The sequence below is a fragment of the Apis florea genome, unplaced genomic scaffold (assembly GCF_048593485.1).
Source record: "Apis florea isolate Af1SG1 unplaced genomic scaffold, ASM4859348v1 contig_2989_pilon, whole genome shotgun sequence".
Taxonomy (NCBI): Eukaryota; Metazoa; Arthropoda; class Insecta; order Hymenoptera; family Apidae; genus Apis; species Apis florea.
In genome coordinates, this window is record NW_028256685.1 from 127,476 (window position 1) to 154,208 (window position 26,733).

At 40.2% G+C, this 26,733-nt stretch overlaps 1 protein-coding gene and 1 long non-coding RNA gene across 3 annotated transcripts in view; one reads left to right on the forward strand and one right to left on the reverse strand.

Moving 5' to 3' along the window:
• LOC100869232 (serine/threonine-protein kinase 17B) overlaps positions 1–9,489 on the reverse strand; it is a 54,099-nt gene extending 44,610 nt beyond the window's left edge. Inside the window, exons 1-2 of one of the 2 annotated variants that reach the window (XM_086907874.1) lie at positions 9,368–9,489; positions 2,540–2,701 (exon numbers count right to left, since the gene is read on the reverse strand). In XM_086907874.1, coding sequence (XP_086764000.1) covers positions 2,540–2,673 — 134 coding nt within the window. In that variant the 5' untranslated portion in view covers positions 2,674–2,701; positions 9,368–9,489. Of the gene's footprint in view, positions 1–2,539; positions 3,426–9,367 lie in introns of those variants that run through there. The other variant, XM_012488451.3, reaches the window with a different exon arrangement.
• Positions 9,490–12,179: 2,690 nt separating this feature from the next.
• On the forward strand, positions 12,180–26,733 carry LOC147657669 (uncharacterized). Its single transcript, XR_015291988.1, has 3 exons — positions 12,180–12,380; positions 17,920–18,097; positions 25,979–26,733. It is a non-coding gene; the product is annotated as an uncharacterized LOC147657669 (long non-coding RNA).

Consider the following 26,733-nt stretch of genomic DNA (forward strand, 5'->3'; position numbering starts at 1 on the left):
ATCGTTTCCTCGAATCACACGTACCAGCAATTAATATCGATTCTTGCCCGCGGTTAGACAGAGAAAAACACATGGATTGGTAAACACGTTTCTCGCGTATTTTAGAATTATATATATGTGTGTGTGTGTGTATAGTCGTTTAAAATGTAGAAACTGAAGCGAGATGCGCATCGATTCGCAATGTTCCGAAGCGAGACACGCCACGAATTCATCCATTTACAATGTCGTGGAGAGGAAAGGCTTTTGTTCTTTAATGGAGGTAAAGTAAATTGGATAGCAATAGAATTAATGTTTTAATAGCCTGGGCAATAAAACTAATGTTTGAAAATTGATACTTCTGGTAATGTTGGCAAGTAGAAACAAACAATTGAGGGTAAAAAGGGACGGGTTTCAGATATTTAAACATTTACTTCGTCAAGAAGACTTTTCTAATTCTTTGTACGTTGGTTCCTTTTTTTTTTTTTTTTTTATTTCTTCAACTGTAGACAATTGTAATAATATTTTTGACACGGTTTTATGATTATATTCAATATCGTCGACGCAAAAAAAAAAAAAAAAAAAAAAGTAAAAATAAAAATTTTCGTTCAAAATATCTACGGAAAAATATACTTGAATTTTTCTTCGATAAAAATAAAATTTCTTAATTAAATATTTTCTTACTACTCATATACGATAATATAAGATCGAAAATACAGAAAAGATCGATGTTACGAAAATTAAAATTTTACTTATTTAAACGAATCGTAAATAACACCAACAATAATAATAATAATAAAAAAAAAAAATACGAAAACGCGTATAAATTTCGAATGCGGTAGGTGAATTCGCTATTTCACACGATTCTGATTGATAGCTATATAAATCTTTTGCAACGGTTAACATCTTTCAGGAATATATCGAACGTATCCGGTCGTTAGAAGAATACCAATGGAAAATGGCGAAAGAACTGTCGAGAGTTACGTCGCTAGACCCCGACTCGTTCGTTCAATGATAAATATTAATTGCGTCTTTGTAATTCATCACGCGTCTCTTTCTCCCTATCGTTCGAAAAATCGCACGATTTAATCTTTTCTATCGCGATATGTGTGCAATCGAGGATTACACGTAAATACCGGGAACGATGTTGATACGATGTTAATAACAACAAACATCGTAGCTGGTGGCCTACATTATCGCGGAGTGCAACGAGAATATCGTCGAGCGAACCCACTTCCACCAACAAAAGGACCACGAATTGAGATTGCACTCGAGCAAATCGAGGATGAATGCGCGATTGACGGCCGTAATGGCAACTGTTTTCAAATTTTCTTACGCACCTCTTCTATTTTCTTGAGAAGAAACGATATATTGTAAGAGAGGTTGCGTCACGATTACGCGATATTTGCATATAAGAAAAAAAAAATTTTTCTCCTTTCGCAATGGAATTCGGAATACACGTGAGTGTTGGTGATTAATTTGCCCCGAGAACGGTAACTTCGTCTCTCACGCACGTGTCTCATTGTTACGCGATTTTGCAAAATCTGTCGGCCTTGGTGACTGTCGAAATATCAGCGATAACAGCTAATCTAATCCGCTTGTTTGCTCTCTCAAATTCTATCGCTGTTATATCGTGGTTCGCGATGGATATCGGAACGGTATATATAAATAAATGAATAATAATTTCGTTTGTTTTTTCTTTTTTTACAAATAAGGAAGAATTATTGTAACGAAGTTTTCTCGACGAAAAGATGAATATTAGAGACGAATTAACGGTGTCATGTACGGAGGACTGTGCGACCCGATTCGAGGATTTCTCTTCGACGATCTCTTTGCCGATCGAGAAGCTATTCGGGACATTCTACGGTTCCCGTCCTTGTACAATTTCGAAGCAACGAATTTCCAACCGAACACTTTGTCAAGGAACAATGAGATTTTTGGAAAAGCGTGAAAAAAAAGAAAAGGAGGTGATTCCTGTGAACGAGTATCGCGTTCTAAAGTAAAGGCACGGCCAAGACTCGACCTCGATCTCGCGCGGTAGGGGCACTTTCTTTCTTCGATTGTGTTCAGGGCCGAGTCGAGGGTGGTCTAGGCTCTATTCGAAAATTCTTTCGATATATCTTTTCTGTTTTCACGCTTGACCCCTACTTGGAAGCTTTTTACGTTGGTGTTCGCCTAGTGAGTCATCGAAACGAGCGAAACGAGAAAGCATATTTACGAAGGAAAGTATTTCGAATGCGAAAACCAAACAAAACAAAGAGAGAGAGAGAGAGAGAGAAAGATTATTGTAAACAATCATAATTAAGACGACGTAATACGACGAGCGATTTATATACAACGACCTCGCGAGAATGTAAATACGTGTCTACAAATCTGCTGCGTATCTCAAAAAAGAACGGGCTAGAAAAATGGTGGTCCGAGTCGGAAGCATAATCTCTTTGTGTAACGAGGTTACCGCGATTGAGGAGAGAAGATAGAATACCGAGTAGACGAGGGGAGGCGAAGAGAGAAGAAGCGAAGAAGAGTGGCAAGGTAAAGCAAGGCGAAGCGCGAGTGGACTTACCGTGCGAAAGGTTGTTCCTCGACCTCGTACAGTTCCTCGAGGGTCTGTTTCGAGAGAAGCCTCTCCAGTCTCTGGGGCGTGGGAGCGAGATGCCCTGGGATGCTGGTAGTCTCAAACATGCTGTCCGCCGTCATGGCCGCTGGCGGGTCGGCGGTGCGTCAACTGAACGAAAGGCAAAGACGCACGATAATCCAAAAATTTCGATGGTTTCGGTCGTACGACCGAGCGTGACGACCGAAGCGATGATGGTTGGTGGTCAGCCGCACGAGTCTCGTACAAGTCACACAAAAAAGAATAATATTATATATTTTCACTTGTAGCGAAATTCACAGCCGGTACAAATACTTGCGTAAATAATAAATCCGTATGCGAATGTATGGAAAGGGAGCAATTGGAAAAGAAAAGGGAAGGTGGGTTTTCCGCTTCTTCGGTCACTTGCGTTTACACGGCCTGCGTTTACTCACGCTGATAACGCGAACGAAGGCGAACCAATCACCACGTCACTGCCGCGATTAGTAGCACGCATTTCCGTGTTTAGATTTTCGCTGCACGTCTCGCACAGTGGTCGGTAGCGCGATGTCGTATGCACGAGTTCCCGTGTGCCACGCACCGATCGCGAAACGGAGCACGCGCGTCTATCGTGCGAGTCGTCTATCACGCGCAACCACTCTCCGCGATGGTTGACCAACAATTGAACCTTCCGCCGAACCTTTGCGCCGATTCCCCACTCTTCATTCTCGAGCGCCTTCCCTATCTCCAATGTGGTGGGGAAAGTGTATCCCCACTGGGAGCCCACGGTGACAGTACCGAATCGAACCGAATAAAACCGAAACCGGCCGAACAAACGTACTCTTGCGCCAACTTTGAACGGGAGAGAGATAGAACGCGTCAAGCATGCACCAACCGACTACTTCCTCTTCTCTCGCTCGCCTCTCCCCTATTCACGCGTATATTTCATCCATCTGCATCTTTCTCTTAATTCTTCCTTTCCTTCGAAACCAACTTTTAAACAATGCGAATCGATCTTTAAATTGATCGTTCGGGATCACGCGATAAAGAGAACGTTTTCGACTTCGACGCGGAGATTTCAATGCTCGTGCTCTTGCGAACGAGCCCAACTAGCCCAGAGCGTTTCCGAAACCGAACCGATCGAGCCACGATTGATTTTTATCGATATCCCTGTATCGATATTTACCATAAATTAATAACAATGAGCTCGTATTATCGTCGACAACAGTGTAGAAGTAAGTAAGAATGGCTCACGACACAGCGGCTCGAGTAGACGGAACTCACCTTGGACTAGCGAAAGAAACGGGGAGAGGCAGGAGTAGTTGTAAAGGATCTTGTCAACCACCGTGCATGATTATGTCGACCGAGCATGAATAATTGAATGCATAATTTATCGATTTCGCGAGGAAAGAGCCAGTAACGAACCGGAGAAAGAGAGGCTACAGAGACGAGAGAGCGCGTCTGCATTGTAGATCTCCTAATAAGTCGGTGCAACTTCCAATGCCGAGGTAAATCGAGTTAATCTCGATAAGGATAACCTCGTTGCCTCGACTCTACGAAGTGGGTTTATCCCGTCTCGTGGCACGTGTCAAGATTTGCCGTTCAAACCGTCGTAGATTTGGAAATCGAGTTAATTCGATTCGAAACGCGTGACAGGATCTTCCCTTCAAATTCCAACGAGACAAAACTCGACAGAGGACGGATTCGTAATTTGGTTAACTTTCATCAAGCTACGTACGTAATATTCTATTAAGAAATTTGACCATAGTCGGGCGGAAGAAAGGCTCACTCGAGGCTGTTCCTCAACAGGAATATTGCGAAACACGCGGACGAGTTTCTTAATCGAGTTATCTGCCGCTTTCGACGAGCCTACCTCACGCAATTAATGCATACCGCCGAGATAATATTTCCGTTTCGATTAAATTGATTTGCAATGTACGCTCCTCTCGTCGATTCATCTTCGATCGAGAACATCTGATAACACCTGATGTTCAAGTAGGTTAGACAGACAGAAGCAAATTGACGATTCTTAATAGACTTTCGGCGATAAGAGCATTAATTTAATTGTAAATCCTCTGGCCACCCATTTCGATCCAAGAGACTCTTAATTCTCTGGGCAAGAGGAAGAGGGCGATTTTGATATCATCCTTCGTGGGAGGGGAAAAAAGGATAATAGAATATCGACAAGGTCGCAAAGGATGCAAAAGTTACGCGAGGTCGAATGCAGAGGTTAGGAAGTTATCTCGAGGCGCTGCAAATACCGGATGTATGCATGCGATGGTATTTCGAAAAGATAACGCCAAGGATAGCAAATATATAAACGGTCGAGACCATTTTGCCGCAGATACGGCCAACACCTCTTGAATCAACAGAGCCGATCTTAAAGACAAACGTCTGTTCCGTGTATACATCTCCGCGATGATGCGCGCGGCTGATTCATCGCCGAGTTTGACGAGTAATCTCTACTACCTCTGTGCACAACCAGTTTTCTAGGATATAACACTTATAATCGATGATTCTGTATAAACGAACCCCGCACACATTGTACCATATCGAGCCGAGCAAATGAAGCTATTTCCTTCCTCCGGTTATCGATTTCACGGCCAATCCATTAATATTATCGCTAACGTGTCCAATGATGATTAGCCTTAAGTGATCAGAGGGGAGGGGGAATGATATTTCGAACTTCATTTACGCCATCCACTTTGTCCATCCTTCTGTGATAAAACGGAAAGGAATCGGAAGAGATTCATCCTATATAATTCATCATTTATCGGGAATCAGAATCTCGTTACACTGGATTTTATCGCGATATCGATCGATTCAAGAATATTTAATACATAAAAATAGTTGAAACTTGTTATACAAACTGTTATAGCATCGTGTTTTTATTTTTAAAGAGCTTTTTACTCTTTTCCAGTCCTGCTGTGAGTGCTCGTAAAATTCGAATTCTTATCTTGGAATTGTCAAAAATCTCCATAAATGGTCGCATGTAACAAGTCGCACAATTCGATGCGTTAAGAAAGGTTAAGAAAGGCAGTTGGTAAGGGGAAAGTAGTGGGAGGACACGTATCGTTTTCGACCTATTCTGGTCGCTTTTTACGAACAGATGTCGATCGTTCGAGAACGCAGCTTCCCTTCAAAACACGCGCGCGGGGCAAGGAGGGATCCTGGTAACTTTCCCTCCTACGCATCGACCGCAAGCCGCGGGGAGGGGAGGAGAAGGCATGCGAGAGAGCCTTTCTAATCCGTGCAACGGGTTGATGTTTTCGTGTCAGTTAGTAGAGTGGTAACGGAGTGTTGCCTGGCAGAAGGGGCAAGGACGGCCGAGGCCGATCATGCTCGGCAACATAGCAGGAAGTCAGCTCAGAAGAAAGAAAGGGAGGATGCCGATCGACCAACACATTCCACGCGCGTGTGTGTCTCTTCTATTTCGTGCAATCTTGGGTGGATCCATTCATTTTTAACGATTACAATTTTTGTACGAAAACGAATTTTCGAAAACGAGGAGGAAATTTGTCGACAGGGAAGAATTGCAATCGCGAGAAGATACGCGCGGAAGATACGCGTAGGAAATGGCCGATATCCTTTCTCACGTGCTTGTTTCTTGGAAAGAGTTCAAGATAGAATATTCTAGATAGACGAGAATATATTATAATTTGGAGCGAAGAATAGGCACGAATCCCCGGTATCACTTTGTTTAACGACCCAGTTCCATGGCATACATTATTATCGGTTATTATCACGGAGATCGGGAACAGATACGCATATCGCACGAGTTTTTGCATTTAAAATCTTGCTTCCTCGTTTCGAATGAAAAACGTGCATTGCTCGTTTAAAAACGAAACTTTTAACCTTTTTCAAAATTGATCGAAATTGATTTTTTTTTTTTTTCAGACAGCTAGAATTTAATACGTGCTCAACATTCAACAGAAAAATTAAACATTACGTTTCTCTTCATCTTTTTCTGCTTTTTTTAAAGATCTAAGTATTTTGAAATCGATCGTGGAAAAATCATTTGCAGCTCCAAAGAAATCCAAGTCTAATTAAAAATTATCCCATTTTAAAATATACGCGAATAATACACTTTTTTCCCTCGCATAAGAATTTCATGCTTGTAAAATTATAATTAACGTTCACAACACTCGGAAAAATGTGATGGAAATCTATAGTACACTCGGGCTTTCACGAGCTATTTCAAAAGCTGGTTCTTTATACGAGGCCTGAAATCTTTTACGCGGCCTCGAAGGAAGAGTCGGGAATCTGTTTCGGATCCTTTGTTCCCCGTGAAAGCAGCTTCCTTTTTGGATTTGCAGCCGGTGATAAGGTCCAGATGCCGGAACATATACTGTTCCACGGATACGCCGCTTCAAAAGCCCGTGCATTCTCACGAGCCGGCAATCTCCGGGGTTGGATCGGAGATCGTAGCCACGTTTGGAGGGAGGGAAAGTAGACAGCGATTTGTCATAGTCCAAGCAGATAAGAGGGACGATGATGACACGCTCGCCCGAAAATACCTTCCTTCCATTATTCCGACCGATATCTGCCAGATTTTAGATTTATTTTATTTTATCCAGAGATTTTGTTCTCGAAATATGTAGGCTGGATTAATGCTCCCCCGCCATCTTTACATAGATTCGTGTCGTTCAGATCGACGCACGTCGATAGTTTCAAGAACGAAATTATTTATTGATTAAATTTGCTCGAGCATTGGAATTTAAGCGATAGATTTATATATTAAAATCGCCATCCATTGTGCGCCCCCCCCCCCCCCAGGGGAGAATTTCTTGTTTCCTCTGGCCAACAGCCGCGCTATCTGTCGAAGTAAATTCCGGCAGGAAACTCGTGATTACGATCTATTTCCTTCGCGAGAGACAAACGATGAAATCAATCTCTCGCCTATTATTATATATATATGTGTGTATTTTATTCAAAAAGGGACATCGATCGAGACAAATTCTGTTGAAAAACGACAAAACGTTGTTAACGCGTTGTTCGAAATGTGAAACGAGGATGCAGAAAAAAAAGGGTGGTAATGGAACCCGTGCAATTGGATCACAGATGCCTGTTACTCGGATGGCCTTATATATTTATAAATATGCGCGTGTGGATGCGTGTCAGAAGCCAGGAAGAGGGTGGCAGGCGCGACGACACAAAGGGCTTAATTGTATTGGCCGGTGACTCGCGTGGTTTACACGGTCGATGGCCTGGAAATGGTTATTTCTATCCGTAGAATACGCGCGTACAAGCGCGTGCACATTTCAGTGGGAATCCGTATTCTCATTGACGATTACTTTGACGAAACGTTGCTTGCCTAAATATTAGAGGGTGGAATTTATTCGCGAGCACGCTTCCATTGTCAGGGATCGAAAATTGTCGCGCGAATATCGAAAGAATTTCTTTTTCGAGAAAAAACGCTTTGGCCGTTTTGCTTGCTTAGCGCCGTTTCGCAGTTCGGGCTCTGTGGTTGAAGAAGAAAAAAAAAACCCGTTCGTTGCCCTCACCCCTTTTGTCACAACCCCCGGTAAATGCGTCGAGACGGATATATATCTCTTGTCAAAGCAAGGGAAACGCGTTTATTCCGATATTTTCGTGTCAAAGACTCGGGGGGGAGACGCCTCTTTGTTGCCAGACGCTGCGAAAAAATCTATCACGGGTTTTCTTTTTTAATAATAACTTTGATAGACTTGTCGAATTATTATTATTATTTTTTTTTTTTCCTATTCAAATAAATTGATTTAACAATCAATTTCCAAGGAAGGGGGAGGCGAGGCTTCTTCTGCAGTTACGACTAATATGACGCAACGAGGGAAAATCGAACAATATGCGTAACTTGGTTACTGTTATTAGATTTACCGGAAGTGAAACCGAAAGATTTACGCGCCATCGACGCGCAATTGCTCGGCCGTGTCGTTGCCTTTACTCACTGGCGGATATTTCCTACCCTGAATTATTCCTTGTAGTTTCCTTTTTTTTTCTTACAAGAGTATTTTTAATTCCATTCGAGAAATATTGCACGACGAGACCGATCGATGTTCGAGGTCTCGTCGACAATAAAAGAAGCCCGCGCTCCGCCAGGCGCACGTAACGTAATTCCTTCCACGTGTCCCAGGCTCGGAGATTACACGCGTTTTTTCCTTTCTTTACGTACCGTCAAATTTACTGTTGGAAGAGTGGTTGCAGATTTCTAAGCAAGAGCCGGTTATCGGATACGACGGTCGAATTATATATACGGTATAAGGAATTTGTCCTTGAAGTTTCTTCTGAGAAGAGGAACGTCATCGGTTACGAAGGCACGATCGCATTAACGACTTTGCCGATGCATTCCACGACCTGTCATACGCTCCTCCTCGCGTTCTGTGCCACGGGGTTAATTAAGACGATAGGAAGCCGATCCCCCTCGTAATACAACCGTGTGTATCGAGCAGAATCGCCGGTTTTCTTCCCGTAGTAGCGTGTCAGAATCTTTTTAAGAGGGCCTGTAACGTGTTCCCGATAACCGGCGCGATCTATTTCCGGCCGCACGAGCCGCAGGCGCCAGACATTAGGCATTCCACGTTCGTCGTCTAACGCCTGCTATATAGCGATCGGTTACTGACTTAGAACCGAGGACACGCGCGCGCGCCCGTCTATATACACGTAATGCAACTCCCTGTCACTCGGCTCGTTTTCCTATTAATTCAGCGCGGCTCGCAAAGGAAGCGCACTGGAGTCGGATATGTGGCGCCATGCATGCGTCGGGAATATCTCGCGTCTGAATCATCATCCTCCAACTCCCCCCCCCCCCCCCTCCATACGCCACTTCGCCACTTTCCTCACCGTTATTTCACCATTTGATTTCCTTCTTTCTTTTCGTTTCAATTTTCGTGCGAATCGAAAAGGAAATCGGCGACGCAGCCTAAATAGGAAGTGCGTCCCGTTGATGGCGATGATGATGATGATGATGATGGTGGTGTGTCATCGGTGGTGGTCGGTTGTCCATGGTCGCGCCGCCGATCTCAGCAGCTGGCAGAATTTGAGCGGGCATACTCATCGTCCCACCTAAAATTACGCAACCGTATTTAGCGGGGTGATTCAACCAGAAGTAGGGCCGGAGCCAAAGCAAAGGCGAGCTCTCTCTCTCTCTCTCTCTCTCGCTGGGGAGCTACCTACTACGCATATACGTGGGCCGCCTGTCGCGCACGGGATGCACCGTGGTATACTAACGCGATGGAAGCCTCGAGAATACGTACACAGCCTCGTGGCAAGCGTGCACGCACTCTGCCGCGGTCCCGTGTAGTGATTCATGCCGTGGAACGCGAGAAACACACGGCTTAACCGCGCTGTCCGTTAAAGAACCGTTCTATTTCTATTTCGGGCGTACCGTGATGTCCATTCGGTCTGTTTGTGACCGCTAATAGAAAGGAGAGTCGCGCGGCGGCCCAGGCCCGTATTCTTCCACCGTGATGTTGTTCTCAAACTCACTTCGAATTTCCCCTGACTCGTCGTGGCCGCACGCGACCACCAACCGATTCGTTTCACGACGACGCGTTATATTTATTTTCGCAAATTAAATCTTTACGATGCGATTCGTTTATTTTTTTCTTTTTTTTTTTTATACGAGTATATGAATATATATATACACGTAGATCCTGGGATACCCGTAGATCTCTCGTTTCATATCTCGTTTCCACCGACGCTTTCACTACGTACGTAAGTGAAAATAGAAAATCGTAGGTTTGAGGACGCGAATTTAGATTCCAAAGTTATTGGTCAACAATACGGAACGATTGGAATAATTCCTCTCGCTTATTTTTACATTCCTTCGAGACCGAGAGATTTTCAAGGTTCGCGAGATTTTTCCTTCGACGTGACTTTACGAACGAGATGATTACTAAAAAAAAAAAAAAACAAAAAAAGTATGTTTGTTCATGGATTAACGGTTGCATTCTTGTGCGGTACGTATCGCGTGTTTGCCGAACGGAAAAACGCTACAAGAACACGATCATAACATCTGATTAAATTCTAATGACGGGATATCTCTTAACTTTCATAAGGAAATCTCGTGTATGCACGTGGAAAGTGGAATTATATTCGTCACGGTAACTCGGCGATATTGCTTCCGACAACTCCTATTGACCACACGAATCGTGGTTTTCCGTAATAAAAAAAAAAAAAAAAAATATCGCGATCCCCGATGCAAGAGGAGAAGAAGCGGCGACCGACCCGAAACGCCACCCGAATCGTTGAACATTCGGCACCAGTGCTGGTTTATTTTAGCCAAGTATTTGGCAGGCCACGTACTTGCCAAGTATTTTCCAAGTTCTATTAACCTCGCGTTTCGCGTCGAGGTAGCCTCTATTACATAAATGTCACCCTCTTCCTACACGACCGGTTCGTAGCATCGATCCTTTTCAGGCAGTGGATACAAGGCGAGTTCGATCGAGGCACAATTTTATGAATGGCGGTGGAGTAGGAAAAAAAATTCTCAGAAGTTGAAACACCGAAACGATAAAACGACGGCCAACTTCCGGTTTCCTGGGTGGTTTTCTCTATGCCATATTGGTAACACCGATCACGCGCCGTAGTTTCCGGTGATTGCCAACAACTTTAAAGCCTACGCCTAAGCTTTTAGGACGTCGAAGATACGTATAAATCAAACGCGAGATATCGATTCAATCCCACCAACGGTGGTGCCTCGTACGTAGACGCTGCAGCAGCCCCGAAACAAAGAAATGAAAAATGAAATTCAAATGTGCAACGTTTAAAAATTAAAAAATAAGATAAAAAAAACTATAGATTTTTATGCAAATAAGATTCACAATATTACATTGTTGCGATTATATTTATACGAAATATTATACGAATATATCCACAATATGAAAAAAGAAATGAAATTCAAATATACAACGTTTAAGAATTAAAAAATGAAATAAAAAAACTACGGATTTTTATCGAATTTTTATTAAATACGATTCATATTACATTGTTACGATTATATTTATACGAAATATACGAATATATCCACAATATGAAAAAAGAAATGAAAAATATATAACGTAAATTAAATAAAAATTAAAAAATAATAAAATAAACTAAGATTTTTTAAGCAAATACGTTTCATATTATATTGTTACGATTACGTTTATACGAAATATTATACGAATATGAAAAAAGAAATGAAATATACAGCGTTTAATTAAAAAATAAGATAAAAAACTACAGATTTTTATGCAAATACGATTCATATTACATTGTTATGATTATACATATACGAAATATTATACGAATATATCCACAATATGAAAAAAGAAATGAAAAATGAAATATACAGCATTTAAAAATTAAAAAATAAGATAAAAAACTACAGATTTTTATGCAAATACGATTCATATTACATTGTTACGATTATATTTATACGAAATATTATACGAATATATCCATAATATGAAAAAAAAAAGGGAAAATGTATACCGTTTAAAAATTAAAAAATAATAAAATAAAAAAACTACGAATTTTTACGCAAATACGATTCATATTACATTATTACTATATATATATACGAAATATTATACCAATATGAAAAAAGAAACGAAAAATGTATAACGTTTAAAAATTAGAAAATAATAAAATAAAAAAACTACGAATTTTTATGCAAATACATTTCATATTATATTATTACGATTATATATATAGGAAATATTATACGAATATATCTACAATATGAAATGTCAATTCGAAGCGCGACATAAGAAATAATAACATCGGTTGTCTTTCATAATCAAAATATCGATTTAACGTAGTCGTTTTCCAAACACGGAACGGAACGGACGTGTTACTCGTGTTGCTCTTCGTAAGAATATTATATTATTTAATAAATTAGTTAGTTTTATTTAAATAATTATAAATTAATTAATTATTTTGACTATTGTGTAAATAAAAACACGTTATCAAAGAACGAGTGCAAGCTTGATACACTTAATACAATATATTTTGTATATTTTTTCATAAACAATATACATAAATATGTTACTTGCTTTTTTTGATATTAATTTCATTTGTATAATAATTGATTATTATAAATAAATTTAATTGTATTCCGAATAATAAGTTTTAATCGCGGAAAAATTTTGAATAATTAATTGTATAAGAATATTTAATATAACGTTGAATCGATATATTACGCGTTATATTTTATAAAACTTTTTCTTAAATAAATAATAACAATTTATCAAAAGATCACGGAAAAACTTTTATAATATTATAATTATATATATATCGTAATAAAATTATTGACACTTCACGTACAAATATTACGTAGTTTGACATATATTTTGAATATCATATTTTTTTCATATTAGTTAAATATTCCATTATGTTTTAACCGCATAAAAATCCGCAGTCTATTAATAAATATTATATATGTAAAATACAACGTAATATACTTAAGATTATAGATTGATGAATTATGTTTAGATATTGTGTCGAAATATAATTTTTTTAAACACTTTAGGTTAGAAATACGATGTACACTACGATTTAACATAATGTCGTTGTTATTCACTAGATCTATCAATATTCGTTTGTATTCGTTATTGTATCTTTCGCGTAAAACAAGTAAAGACATGATACTGCTTTCCGAGCAATGACATTTAATTTCATCTATCGTATCTATAGCTATAATAAAATATAATACTCCAACAAAACACTTTCAACCGTTACGATTTGATCTCACGAATCGTGACGAAATAATATTTCCGAATTCCAACGAATATTTCCGAACTGTGACGAAACGACATTTCCGAATATTACCGAATATTTCCGAATCGAGACGAAACGACATTTCCGAATATTAACGAATATTTCCGAACACGAACGAATATTTCGTTGAAGTTTCGGGTAAAACTTTTCGACATATAAAGGTGTTACGTTCGCTTACGTATCGTTCACATTTTTCTCGATAAAAAGACGATATTTTGCATGCTCGCCGCATGATTCATCGACTGATAAATATTTATTTCATGCGAATCGTTTAACCGCAGTGATTCAAGAGAGCCAAGCCTACAACGCGTTTCCACGCGTACCGTGTGCGGAGTAATTACAAAGATCGGTCACGGATGCACCGTAACGAATCCGTTAGATTTTTTTTGAAATGCGAGTCGACGCGTCCCGACTAAATTTCTTCGGGTTTCTCTGTTTTAAATAAGAAAAAATTGTAAAGGAAAGTTGATCGGTTTCGGTCTGAAAAAGATAACTCGAATAAAAAAAAAATCAGTGATGGAATTTCTATGGCACGAGACGATGCGAAGACTGTTGTGGTTGAACGTGTACCGACCGATGCTCCGCGAACTCGTATAATCGAAGCAATCCTTTAACGCACCTGGTGCAGGTGCAATGCACGGCTGTGCAACTATGCGCCTGTGTGCCTGATTGGCTTCCTTGAAATTCGAACGAAAATCGCGCGGGACGCGCATCTGTCTCGTTCCATTCGAAAAGAACGAGTTCCTTTTAAATACCACGTCTTTGGAATACGATGTTTATTCTTAGTAAATCTCATTACGCCCGATTATAACAATTATAGGAATAAATAGAAATTACATTCTCGTCCGTGAGTAATCTGACAACTGTTAATTTTAAACGTAAGTTTTTTTAATTTATAAATGGTTAGCATTAATTTGTAAATTTAACATTTTTAATATCGCAGTTATAAAATTCTAAATATTATATATAGTTGTTTAAGCAATTTTTTCTTTCTTATTTTTCATTTAGCTAATTATAATTTACTTATCCATATCTTGAATTATATGGTTAAGTGATTTATTAATATACACATTAGGTGTATAAATTAATTTGTGATTAATTATTTTAGATTCAATTTTTATATTGTATGTGGATTTTGAAGTGTGAAGCGGAATCCGAAACAAAACAAAATACGATATCTAAATTGATATTACTAATGACATAACCTCAAAAAACAATGTTAATGTAATATTGTCCGATAAATGGCAGATATGTCAGATATTGCAAATGATATTATTGCATGATAACGCCCGGTCACATATTGTAAGAATAATAAAGATCATATCGCTTATTTGCTATAATATTGATATAATTTAAAAATTTCAGTTTTCAATTTTTTTTTTTTTGTAATTTAGTTAATATAGAAATGACAGATGAAGAATTTTTCTTCGAACAATTGAGCCGTCAATTTGAAATTTTAATGCGATATTCTTATGCATTTTTACAAGGAATTAGAAAGGAATTCGAACGCATTTTCTCTAAAATCGTGATTTTCGCGTTATTACAGCAAATAAGCGATATCATTCCGTGAATTGGAAAATTCTCCATAACCTATTCGTCAGATTTAATTTACGCATCGTTAGATTACATCTGTTCCGTTTATTTCAATACAATCGTAATCAAATTCGGAATTTAAAACATTTGAATTTTTTTTTTTTCGACAGAGAATAACATCATAATCGGAGGATAATAGTTTGTAACGTATACGAAATATAGATTATTTTCAAAATTAAATCGTATACCGTTCCCTATAAACAAACATCGAGTTTAAATAAAGAAAGATCACAAATTAATTTGTACGTCTCTCATAGGGGGCAAAATTTACTCTTTGCAGTCATTATTTTCCAAGGATTCATTTCGCTTGCACGCAATTTACGCTTCAGCTCCTTCCTTCATTGTGCGCAAATTTATACATATAATTACTTGCATAACGATCGGGGTTAACGATAAGGAGGGCCTTTGATTACGCGTCTACCGACAAATTTAAATCGGCGCAAAAGCCTGAAGCAAAACGATTGTTTTTTTTTTCTTTTTTTTTTTTTTTACAGCAATACAAGCGGACTGTTACGATCATTCCTAAAAGGAAATCTACGTCCCTTTCTTGCTGCGTGGCGGGCTCGTGAAGTTTCCACCGATTTACCCCCGCTTAATACGTTGGTTCCGTATTTTCCAACCGATTACCCGGATAATTACAGAGCGCTTCCACGCTTTTCTCAGCGAGTCGTATAATATTCGAAACGGTTACCACTGTCGTTGTCGCGATTCCACCGTCGTGGCAACTATGAGAAAGAACTTGTGACCACAATTCGCAAGAATTATAGTGATTGCAAAGTTAAGAGACACCGCGATTACCGCGTGCTTCGAGTTACTAAGGAGAATGGGAAAAGGGGAATGTTCGTCCTTTTAAAAATGCGAATCCACGAAATTATTCCCATTATTATTATTGGTTTCAATCGAATCGCAATAGAATTTCGAGCATCAGAATCCTTATTAACGGGACAATCATAAAGAATTTAATTGGAAGATAAGTGGAGGAGGAGGATTGTGCTTTTATTCGTATCAAGAGAGGATATTTTTGGATTGTTTGGATTAAAGGTTTAAGAATTAAGTATGAGTCGTATAAAAAAAAATCTCTTTATTAATTCTAATATAAACGAATAATTTAACAGTGACTTAATTTAATTGCTGTTTGAAAGTTTGAACAATCTTACAAATATAAAATTATAAATAGATTATAATATTGCAACTATAATTAAATTAATTGACAATTATCCTCATAAGTTAAGGAAAATTGTTAAATTTTAGTCCAACACGATTTAATATTCGTTCGATATCAACATCTATAATAATATGTTTTATTCTAATGATTATCTTTCACGATAAAAAAAGCATCGAACAAAGCATCGAAAAGTAACGAATAAACGAAGCATTTTGAACAAAATGATCGGGCAGCTGAAGTAATTTTATATTCGAAATTCAGGGAGGGAGGGGTCAGTGGCCAACTGCGATCCCTGAAGTGCTGGCCAACGAAATGGTGGCGATCGCACGGTGCCCTCGGCGCGAGAGATAACTTCCCCCTTGGACGAACTATTAATAAGAGAGGCCGTTCAATTGGGTTTTAACAGCCGAAGCAATTTTGTACGATCTAATAGAGGATCGTTAAAGGTCTGCGTAGACACCTACTTAACCGGCCGTTTACCGATGCCGGTGCACGCGAAGGAATTTATTGTCCCTTGCCCGCAATACCAACTTATTATACAGCGGTCCAATTTGCGATAAAATATTTACCGTGCCGGCTGATAAATGCCGGCAACCGTGGTAACGTAAGCGATGCGATAATGATATTTTAAATGCGGAACGCGCTTCGATTAAACGCTTTTTTTTTTTTTTTTACAAAATCTACTAGCACCTTTCGATGTAAGACTCGCTATTAAGCGCGTTGAAAAAGAAAAAAATTGAATCCTCGTGAATCCACAGCGTCTCATAAAACGAGGCTATTCATTTTTTTTTTTTTTTTTCAAACGAAATTGTATAATAATAATCGAATGTCACTCTTCAAAAATTGGAATAAGTTTTATATATATTATTAATTATTGTTGTCGGATATTTCTCGTTCAAATTGCGCAACAACAAGGATAATCGAGGAGGAACTGATCGAGGATAATGGTTATTGCGCAACGGATATTTTCAGGGCGGTCGGAAAGGAGTCGGTGCGCGGCCCGATCTCGAGGGAGGTTGATGCGTCTGCCCCGCTGGGATAATTAATATAAGCCTCTTCCTCCCCGAGGTATCGCTTATTTATCGCGAGGTTTGAAGCCAGGGCTAGCGTGTAATACCAGGCAGTGAAATATAGCGGCCATAATGTCGAGTATTTTATACCCGCGACCGAGTCCCTCTCCGGCCAACTTGTAACCTTTGAACACGGTCCCAAGGCGATCGCTTGCAATGATGCTTATTAAATCGGTTATCCTAGCCAAGGATTAACCGCCCCTCCTAGCAAAAAACGAGATTGCACACGAGATTAAAACGAAATTTCGAAATCGAAGGAATCAATTTAATCGCCGACACGGAAAACCACGATTCGATTCGAGATAATCGTTCGAAATAATTTCATTCGTTGGAGAGGAAAAGAAGGAGGGGAGCGCGGATACTCGATACTCGTCGTGTCGAGGTGATCCTTCCTGGAGATCGTCGAAGAAACTCAACGTCAACGACCGTCGAAGCCGCGCACCGAGATCTTGATCGAGAGACACTCGAGAGACGCTTAGAAGCGGCTCCTTGATCGGCTTCGATCGCGTGTCGATAACGAATACCGTTACGCTTACGCGACGTTTTTCGACATCCCACGTCGTCGTTTGACAAAAAGAAAACAATTTCCAATCGTCGATTGGAGAACGAGACGAGCAGAGACGAAACTCTTATCGAAATATTCCGCGATATTTTACGATCTTTTCATTTTTTTCCCTTTCTTTCATATTTCATCCTCTGATGCCCTCTTGGACAAACGGAGCAATTTTATCGTTCCCCACCAACGGACAAAACCGTTGCTCGGATCTGTTCACCTTCCGGTTGCTCGTGATTCAACCACCGAGGAGGAGGGAAAGGAGGAGGGGTATATACACAGGCGATCGACCTACGCAATTTCATCCTTGGAAGAAGAGGAGTGCATCCTTTGTCGTAAAAGTGGCGAGATAGTGGGCAGGCCGAGATAACGGCCGCGATAACTAGATAAGAGGCCGGCCAAGTATGTAAATGCTGGCCCCAATAACGGTACGGATTTCCCACACGATTCTGGCATTCCATTGCTCGGCCAATGCTTGCTTCCTGCTTCTCGCCGCGGTGAATCGTAGCTGCATATGGAAATCGATTAGAATCCCACGATTCGAGGCGTTATCCCCCCCCTTTAATTAAGCAAACGAATGGATCATATTTTCCAGATCCGGACGATTCTCCAGACTTATTTTTAATGGATAAAAACACTTTTTTTTTTTTGATCTTTCTTCTCGCTTGTGAAAGTAAGCATAAGTTTGGGAAAATAATCGATATCCCTTCTATATCTTGAATGTACATTCGTGCTCTGTGCAACAGTGGTGTGCAGCCTGGCCTGGCGATAATATTAAATGGAATACGTGGTACGTATAACACGATACATCCGGAAGTGCCAGGTCTTCCTCCTCACCCACCTGTAGCGACAGAAATATCTATTCCACTCGATCGGTTAAAATTATTCCTCCGTGTATGATTTTCACTTTCTATTAATTTTGCTTCGCGTATATTATATTATTGCATGCAATAACTTTTCCAAGACTCGATTTTATAAAAAAGAAGAAGAAGAAAAAAAAAAAAGTACATAAAACGATATTTGCAAGAAATTCCGATCTCGAGTCAATAAAAATTCTCTGCCATCTTATCAAAGAATGCTCGATTCGAGTGGTATATCTGGCTTGTTGATAAATACTCTTTCAATCCTATTCACTCGTTTCTCAAATGGAAAATTATACGCGTAACAAATTAGCAACACGTTCTATATATATATATATATAGGCAATATAATTTATCTTTTCGCTCGTAATAATCATATATTTTTCTGAGTCGATTATCGTTGCGTCGAGTGTTTCTTCGTAGATAAATTATCAATTAAAAAAACAAGAGTGAGAGAGAGGATGAAACGATGATTAAAGTTGTTAAGCATGGATTGTTAAGCAAGTTTTTTTTCTTACAGGGGAAAAAGCTATAACGAGATCGATATAAAATGATAATTTTATAGTCGATACTTATTGAAAACGGAGATACGCGTCTGTCATAGTGGCGTATCGGGATCGTCGTATGTGGATTTTCGAACGAAACGAAGAAACGTATACATGTGAAATATTTCTTCGTTAGAAACAGCTACAATAATATTTAAGAGTTATGCGTTACAGCGGTGTAATATAAACGCAGAAGAATGCAGAGGCGGCTCGTTACTCTCTCGGTAATGGCAATTTTATTTTCGTTCGCGTTAAGCCGGGACACGTCATTTGCTTTGACTGACACCTAATCGCGGCCAAAAGTTCATTACCATATTCATAGAATTTCATTATTATTATATTCGTGTGCGTCGTTCTCTTCTGGTTTCTCGTTACCTTCTTTCCTCCGATTCGTTTCCACGAATAATCGTATTGTTGGAAACGCGCGAAAGTATACAAACGCTCTTTTCTCTTCGGCACAAATTTTGGATGTGCAATTTTTTTTTTTTCTTTTTATTTATTCATTTATTTTATCCTCGATCGATCCTCTTGTCACAACATATTTGTAGCGCGACGAGGCTACGTATGTTTCTTTGAAACAATGACGAAACGACGATTCTTTTTTCTTTTTTTTTTTTTTTTTACAGAAATGTCACCTTGAACGAAATGAAATCATAAAACAGTAAAGTATTTTTTTAAATACTACAACTTTGTAATAATGCGTGACAACAGCACAATTTTAAATTACAAGATACACGGAATTTAGTTGTAAAAAAAAAAAAAAATTCTCAGGAAGAATATTCAGAATATTCAGAAACTTTGAAGAGATTCGTTTCTTTCATCACGATTTCGACGAATTGTGTTCAAATTTTCGCTTTCTAAATATAAATATACCACGCTGAAAATATCGTGTATTTTCGCGGGGAATAATTAATAGAATCACCAGGTGAAAGAGGGAGGGAAAATTTGAAGCAAAAGGTGCACACGGTCGGCGAATATGCACAGGCATCGTCGGTATTTTCGACGCGACTCTACGGTGTCCGGTCGTAAACGAAAGTGAAAATAAATTGGTCGGACGGTTCCACCGCAAAATGCAATTTACTCCATTCATGGAGCCAGCCGGGTCCCTCGTGTGCGCGTGTGTATGCATGCATGTACGTACGTACGGCATACGCACGCATGTGCGCGTGCGCGCATCGAAACGGGAGATCTCGGGGCCTCGACCACGGCAGACACCTAAATTATGTTTCACGGCCGATTCTCGATTCACTTTCTTTCTCGCCTCTCTTACCCGCGTCTCTTTCCTCGAAACGGTTCGAGGAATGCGCGCGCCTCCGATCCGACATCGGTATCATTTTTTTTTTCCCCCTCCTCCTCCTTTCTGATCCACCTTTGTCATCTCTGTCAACTCGGACGTTCGACGAGAGCAAAAACAAGAAAAAGGCGAAAGAAGAGAAAAAAGTCTCCCTCCTCCTTTTATCCCGGCGTGACGTGACGACTCGTCGTCGTCTTCGTCGTTCTTACGCGCGAGCGACTCTGAGTTTAAACTTTTTTTACCCGTGGATCGCGAATAAATTAGCCGCGTGGCATCTATGGTATTATTATGTTATTACCGCGGCTACTCTCCTCTCTCTCTCTCTCTCTCTCTCTCTCTCGTCTATTAATTTATCGTATTCTTTTACGGCGCGTAACGCTCAAGGGTCGGCCACTATAAACGGATGCTTAATAGCATCCTCGGGTATACACCTATAGCGGATAACGATTACGAGTCAAACATCTCTACGTTTACTTTGGGACCCCGGCCTTCCCCGTGAATATTACTCTTCATAAAGTCGGGTGTCACGCGCCGTACGTTTACGATCTTCCCCTCCTTCCCCTCTTGTGCCCCGCCCGCTCGTGCACACCCGACGACGAGCGACACCACCCGGTCGAGGTTGCTTATTAAGTCCTCCCCTATTAACTTGCCTCTCCTTAAACGCTCCACCTCCACTCGCTCACTCGAGTCGTGTGGCGAAACGGTCGCGGACACGACGGATCGGATTCTGAAATTCTCTTTAGAACAGATTGTGTGGACGAGGCATAAGCTTCTCGAAAGTGAGAATCGTTCTTCCTCTTCCGACGAGTCTTCCCCCTCGATCGCGCTTGAATAATTAAAAGTATGGAGCGGATCGAGAGGCACGTGTGTCGCGTGGGATATACACGTGGTATGAAAAGTCCACCCACCGGAGGAGTTGAAACCGCATTCCAGGTGACGTCTGGCGCCAAAAGTGGTTCCCAACTGCGCCACGAGGGACGCGTTGCGAGTGATTGGCAACGCGGATGAACTTTCTAACCGAGAAGGGAACCCTCGCTCGGCGAAGGTTAACGAGTATAACAGTATACCGCGTATGTGAGTGTATGTGTATCAATTATCGCTTAAGATTTCAACGGAATATATATATATATATATATGAAAAAAAAGAAGAAACAGCGAATAATTTTTGCTCGTTTGCGCTTGCTCCTTCTGCGCAACACGAGAAAGTGAGCGCGATTCGGATAATGGAAAGTTGGAATTATTTCGTTATTATTATTGGAAATATATTATTGTCGTTAATTGCGATTGTAAAATTTATACGACGAATGCACGATGATCGATGAAACGTGTATCGACCTCTGTAACCTCTTTCATTTTGTTGCGAAAACAGAACTTGTCGATAGGAGTCTAATACTCTTCGATCTATACGCGCAATGAGCGGGTGTATATATATACGAGCAATTTTCCTGGCTATTATCGCACAAGTGCGCACGATAACAGCTATAATGACCATTTCGAATACTATCAATACTGTACAAAACAATTAGTCTGGATTGCTTTCGTATATTATATCGTCAACAATACAGGGACGGTTCGGAATCAGTGTAAATCATATTTTCTGAAAGCGGCTTGGTTTAAAAAGTATCTCTCTTTAAAGATCGTGCGGATCGTTTGGATTCTTATATTTTTTGGCGTCCTTCGATAAAAAAATATTAAACGTTTCCTTTTTTTTTTTTTTTTTGAAAAATATTTCTGTTTTTAGATTCGATGAAAAACAAAAAAAATTCGCGACGAGAGTTACGCGTATCTTTCATTATTTCTCGCGATGGAAAATAAGCTAGTTCAAGAGCAGAAAATCCTTTCACGGAGATTGTAATTTTTTTTTTTTTTTTTATAAAATAAGCTGAACGCACGATTGTACACATTTGCCGATGTTCGTGCGTATATAATAACGTTATCCCCTTAAATTCCAGGATACTAATCCGGTTTACGAGCCTCGGATAGAAATCCGGTGTCTGGCTGGTGCTATGATAAAAATGATGTTAAATGCCTCTCCTCGAAGCTAGATTGAGCGATCAAAAAGTTATCGACCGATCCGCGTGGAAATAGAGCGAGGAAAAGAAAGAAGAGGGAAAGGGAAAGTAAACGAGCAACAATTAAGTATAGGGGAAAAGAAGAGGGCGAACGAGAAGAAAGAGCAGAGAGGAATTAAATGGATGAAAAACAGTTCGAGTTCCCCCTTTCCTCCGCGGCCATGTTGACGCGCACGGAAGGCGAACGGCCCCCTCCCTCTCCCTCCCTTCTCCCCTTAACTCTCGAGCATTCTGATAAATAAAACATAGTCACGATGAGGCCGCCACCGATTGAATTTTATTCTATCGGTTAGCTCGGGCTAACTTTTCGAATGCACGCGGATGCATGGCGGTTGAATTCTTATTACATGGAGGACAGTGCCTCGGACAAAGGAAAGTAAGTAACGTGCGGTCGTGTTGTTTATATCCGTTCCAAGGACGGAAGATCGTTTGAAAAAAGATCTCATAAAGATACGAGAATGTTATTCGCGCTTGCGCTACTTCGAGTGTTGACGAAAATGAGAGTTGAGAATAGAGAAGAATTAATTTTCTCAAGGATTCGATCGATAATTTATCTTCTCGGGCCCGTCGTAAACGACGAAGTCGAGCGGAGGGAGGGAGGGGAGGGGGGAAAGTAGGTGGGCGACCTTTCAACGCCCCCGTAGGACGTTTTTTTCTTTCCTTTTTCACGGAATAAGAAGAAGTAATAATGAGAGTGTGCCGAGCGGATGCGACAATAGCGCATAACCCTCCTTCCCTCCCTCCCTCCCTCCCTCCCCTGGATAATGACAATGTTTCAGGCTGAACGCGAAAGAATGCCGGTTAGAAGAAGAAGAGGAAGAAGAAGGTCGTTGGCCTTCGTACGACATTCGTGCATTCGTTCGTGTAATTGTTATGCACCAGGCATCGGCCGTGTTGAAAAACCCGGTGCCCGAAGAAAGATTCCGTGGAAGAAAAATTGTCATTCACTTTGAAGGGGGTCTTTTCCCTGAACCACCACTCGATATAATATATATATATATATACAGAATTTTTCGATCTCGATTTAATCACGGGGAGCGTTTCGAAAAACATCGGGGCAAGTTTTTTCATCGGGCGTAATCGCGATGCAAGACACGGCCGATGCTGTAATTTCACGTAAATGGCATGCGCGTATCTTTTGAAATATATATATATATATATAAATCTCGCGTCCCTCGCCATAATTAAAACCGCTTAAATTGGTTTAAACGATTGATTTACTGCCTCGAATACGCTTTTGCCTCGTGTCGCTATCATTTCCATTTCCCGTAAAACGTCATTCTCTGCGTTACGTAATTTAAAAACACGAGATGAAACAAGGAAAACTGTTGAAACGTTTTCTGTTTTCTGTGCAGCAACGACGACACTCCTGCCGGGAATAAACGACGCGAGAGATTTAAAAATTCTCACTTTCGATTTCCACGGGAACGGTGTACGTTTCCACCTTCCAAGAAAATATAGAGTTACCAAGGTGCTTAACTTTCGCCTCTAGACGTCGAACCTTCGCGGACTGACACCCGATTACGTAAAGGTTCGTAAAGAGCTCACCTAGCCTGGGGGGGAGATCGGTAACAGATAGGTCGAAACGTCGAGCGTTTTTCCTTTCGAGACGTCGTTCGGGACGCCGTCCATAAATTTTCCCTCCCATTTTTTCCCACTCTACTCCACTTTCGTTAGATCGGTATTCGGTGTTCCGGTTGCGTACGCCCGTAGAAGAGAACGATCTCGTAACGAACGTCGGAGGAATTTAAATCTCGTTGCTCGGCCGGCACAACAGGAGCCACCACGATGAAATTAGGTTTGAGCGCAACGCTGTGAAATTGGCTTTGTTCTTGTTGTTGCCTGTTATCGATCGTCGCTCGAAAATAATCGATGATAATTCGCGTGAAAGGTTTTGCACGAAAGGTCTCCCCCTCGTGTCGATTGTTGCTGAGTGAAACGATCGAATTAATTAATTAATCTCTCCTTTTCTCCAAGACTTTTCTCGAAGAAATTTATCAAAATTTTTACTCGATCGTTTCTCATAAATCTTCGGTTGATTCTTTACACTCGATTTGAATTTTGAAAATGCGACCAAGATAATAGGCTGTCCTAAAAGTTCTTTTTACTTACATGGAAAAATATTATCTACGATCTCTAAGTTTATTCTTCAAGTTGAGTTACCAAGTCATCTTGAAAAATAATGGAACTTGCAAAAATCACGAAAGTTTTTTGCAAAAATAGAAGAGAGAAGAACTTTTAGAACAATTGTTATCTGAAATTGTTTCGAATGGAATTAAGAGAACGTCAACCAACGCTCGAATAAATTCTGATCGTTCGTCATTGGTTCAGTCGGCTGCGGTTGGTAAGCGAGAGGCCATCGTACGAGGTGGAAAACTTCTTTGACGTTTTTCGCAATTTATTGCTTAATTATTTCGCGATCTATCTTCATATTCCTCGTATTGCGCAATATTGTTTACCGATATTCTCTCTCTCTCTCTCTCTCTCTTCAATTTGCATGATTATCCAATGGGAACGTGGCTGTGAAAGTAAAGCGTAAGCGATTCGGGCCTTTTTAGAAAGCCGACGCAACGATTGTTCCTGCGAGTAGTAAATATATCGATACACAGCCAAAAATTGCGCAGCTACCTATTGTTAGGCGGAAACAAAGCGTAGGTAACTTCTGTCTGCCTGCGCGAGTCGCCTTCCGTTCGCTAGCGATGGGATCGAGTTTGCCACAAGTTCGAACAAACGAGATCGAAGAATCCTTTTACGGGTTTGTCGTAAGGGAACAATTTTACTTAACGAATTCCTGTTATTTCGAAAAATTGGAGAAGAAATTGAATTCAATATATTTTTTTACAATTATTGCATTATTAATTACAAAAGAAACGGCGAGTGTTCGTTCTAGCAAGTGAGTAAATAAATTTTTAATTAAATTTGGATTTTTTTCAACCACGTTATCAACCACCTGGAATCTGGCAATCGAGTTATTTACAAACATCTTCTCGAGCGAATAATGTCTTTCGAACTCGTTCTTCTTTCTCTTTGTTCACAGTTTCAACCACAGCTCGATCCCATCGCTACCGTGTTACGCGAAAGGATTCTGCGCCCGAGTCGAGGCAGCGTTGTGACGACCCAGTAGGAAAACACGCGGAACAACTCGCATTCTTTCCTAGCTAGACGGGATCGCAATAAGGCGCACGGTGAGAGGGAAAGAAAAAGGGGGACGACGTCGGTATAGTTGCACGGCCGAGCGTTGCACCCGATCGAAGAGTTGTTGCTTGCACGTTACAAATCGCACGCGAACGTACCAATCGCCGCGCCGAACGAGCCGTGGCAAATCGAAACGACCTCCGATAAATACGGCTCGGAACAACGCTTTGTTTCTCGACCAACGACAAAAGTTCATTTCGACAAAAACTGTGCAACCTAAATCTAAGCAGAGGATCGTATCGAGTCGCCTTTTTTTTTCATTTCTCCACGAGAATTACGACGATTACACTCTTGGAGAATGTAATTGAGTATAACTTTATTGACCTCGTTTTGTTTTTTCCAGATATCCAAGGAGGAAGAGGCGAAGAAATTAAAAATTCGTCGTTTTTCTATAAGATTCTAAAATTCGATTGGATCGATTTTCGATGTTGTTTTATATTTGCGTATATTTGCGATTTAAAATTATTGAAATCGAGAAATTCGATAATAAGTTTACAACTTTGATTATTACTGACACAACGGGTTAAACGATTAGAATTTCCACGTATCGATTTGCACTGTCATCTATATGAACTGCAGACGCATTATTATTTATGTAATAATACGTACGTACGGTATTTAACCTCGTTCGACGCAGATGAACTGTGTTGCGACATGTGTTTCACGTTTGACGATTCAAAGAATAGCACCAATACGGCCACATGGTGTATCTCGGTATCGGATCAATTAATTCGCATGAATCGGATCACGGATAAAAGATCCAAGTCCCGCAGTCTAGTTCGTTAATTGATCTTTAAACAACACGTAACGTTGCAACGATCCGTCCATCGACAAATAATTGACACGTGACACATCTTTCGAATCGCGGGATAAATTAGAGAAGCCAACTCGAGACCAATGGAAATAAGAGATGAGATATATGAGTCGTACAGAATTTATATTATCCATTTTGAAAAATTTTCGAAACGAGCCAAACTTATCGAATATTGAAATTTCATTGAAATCTCCCTAATTTTCGATCTACTGTGAATTGAAAACTATAAACTGACAATACTATTTTTTTTCTAATTTAGTACACGAAGAAACGTAAAAATTCTA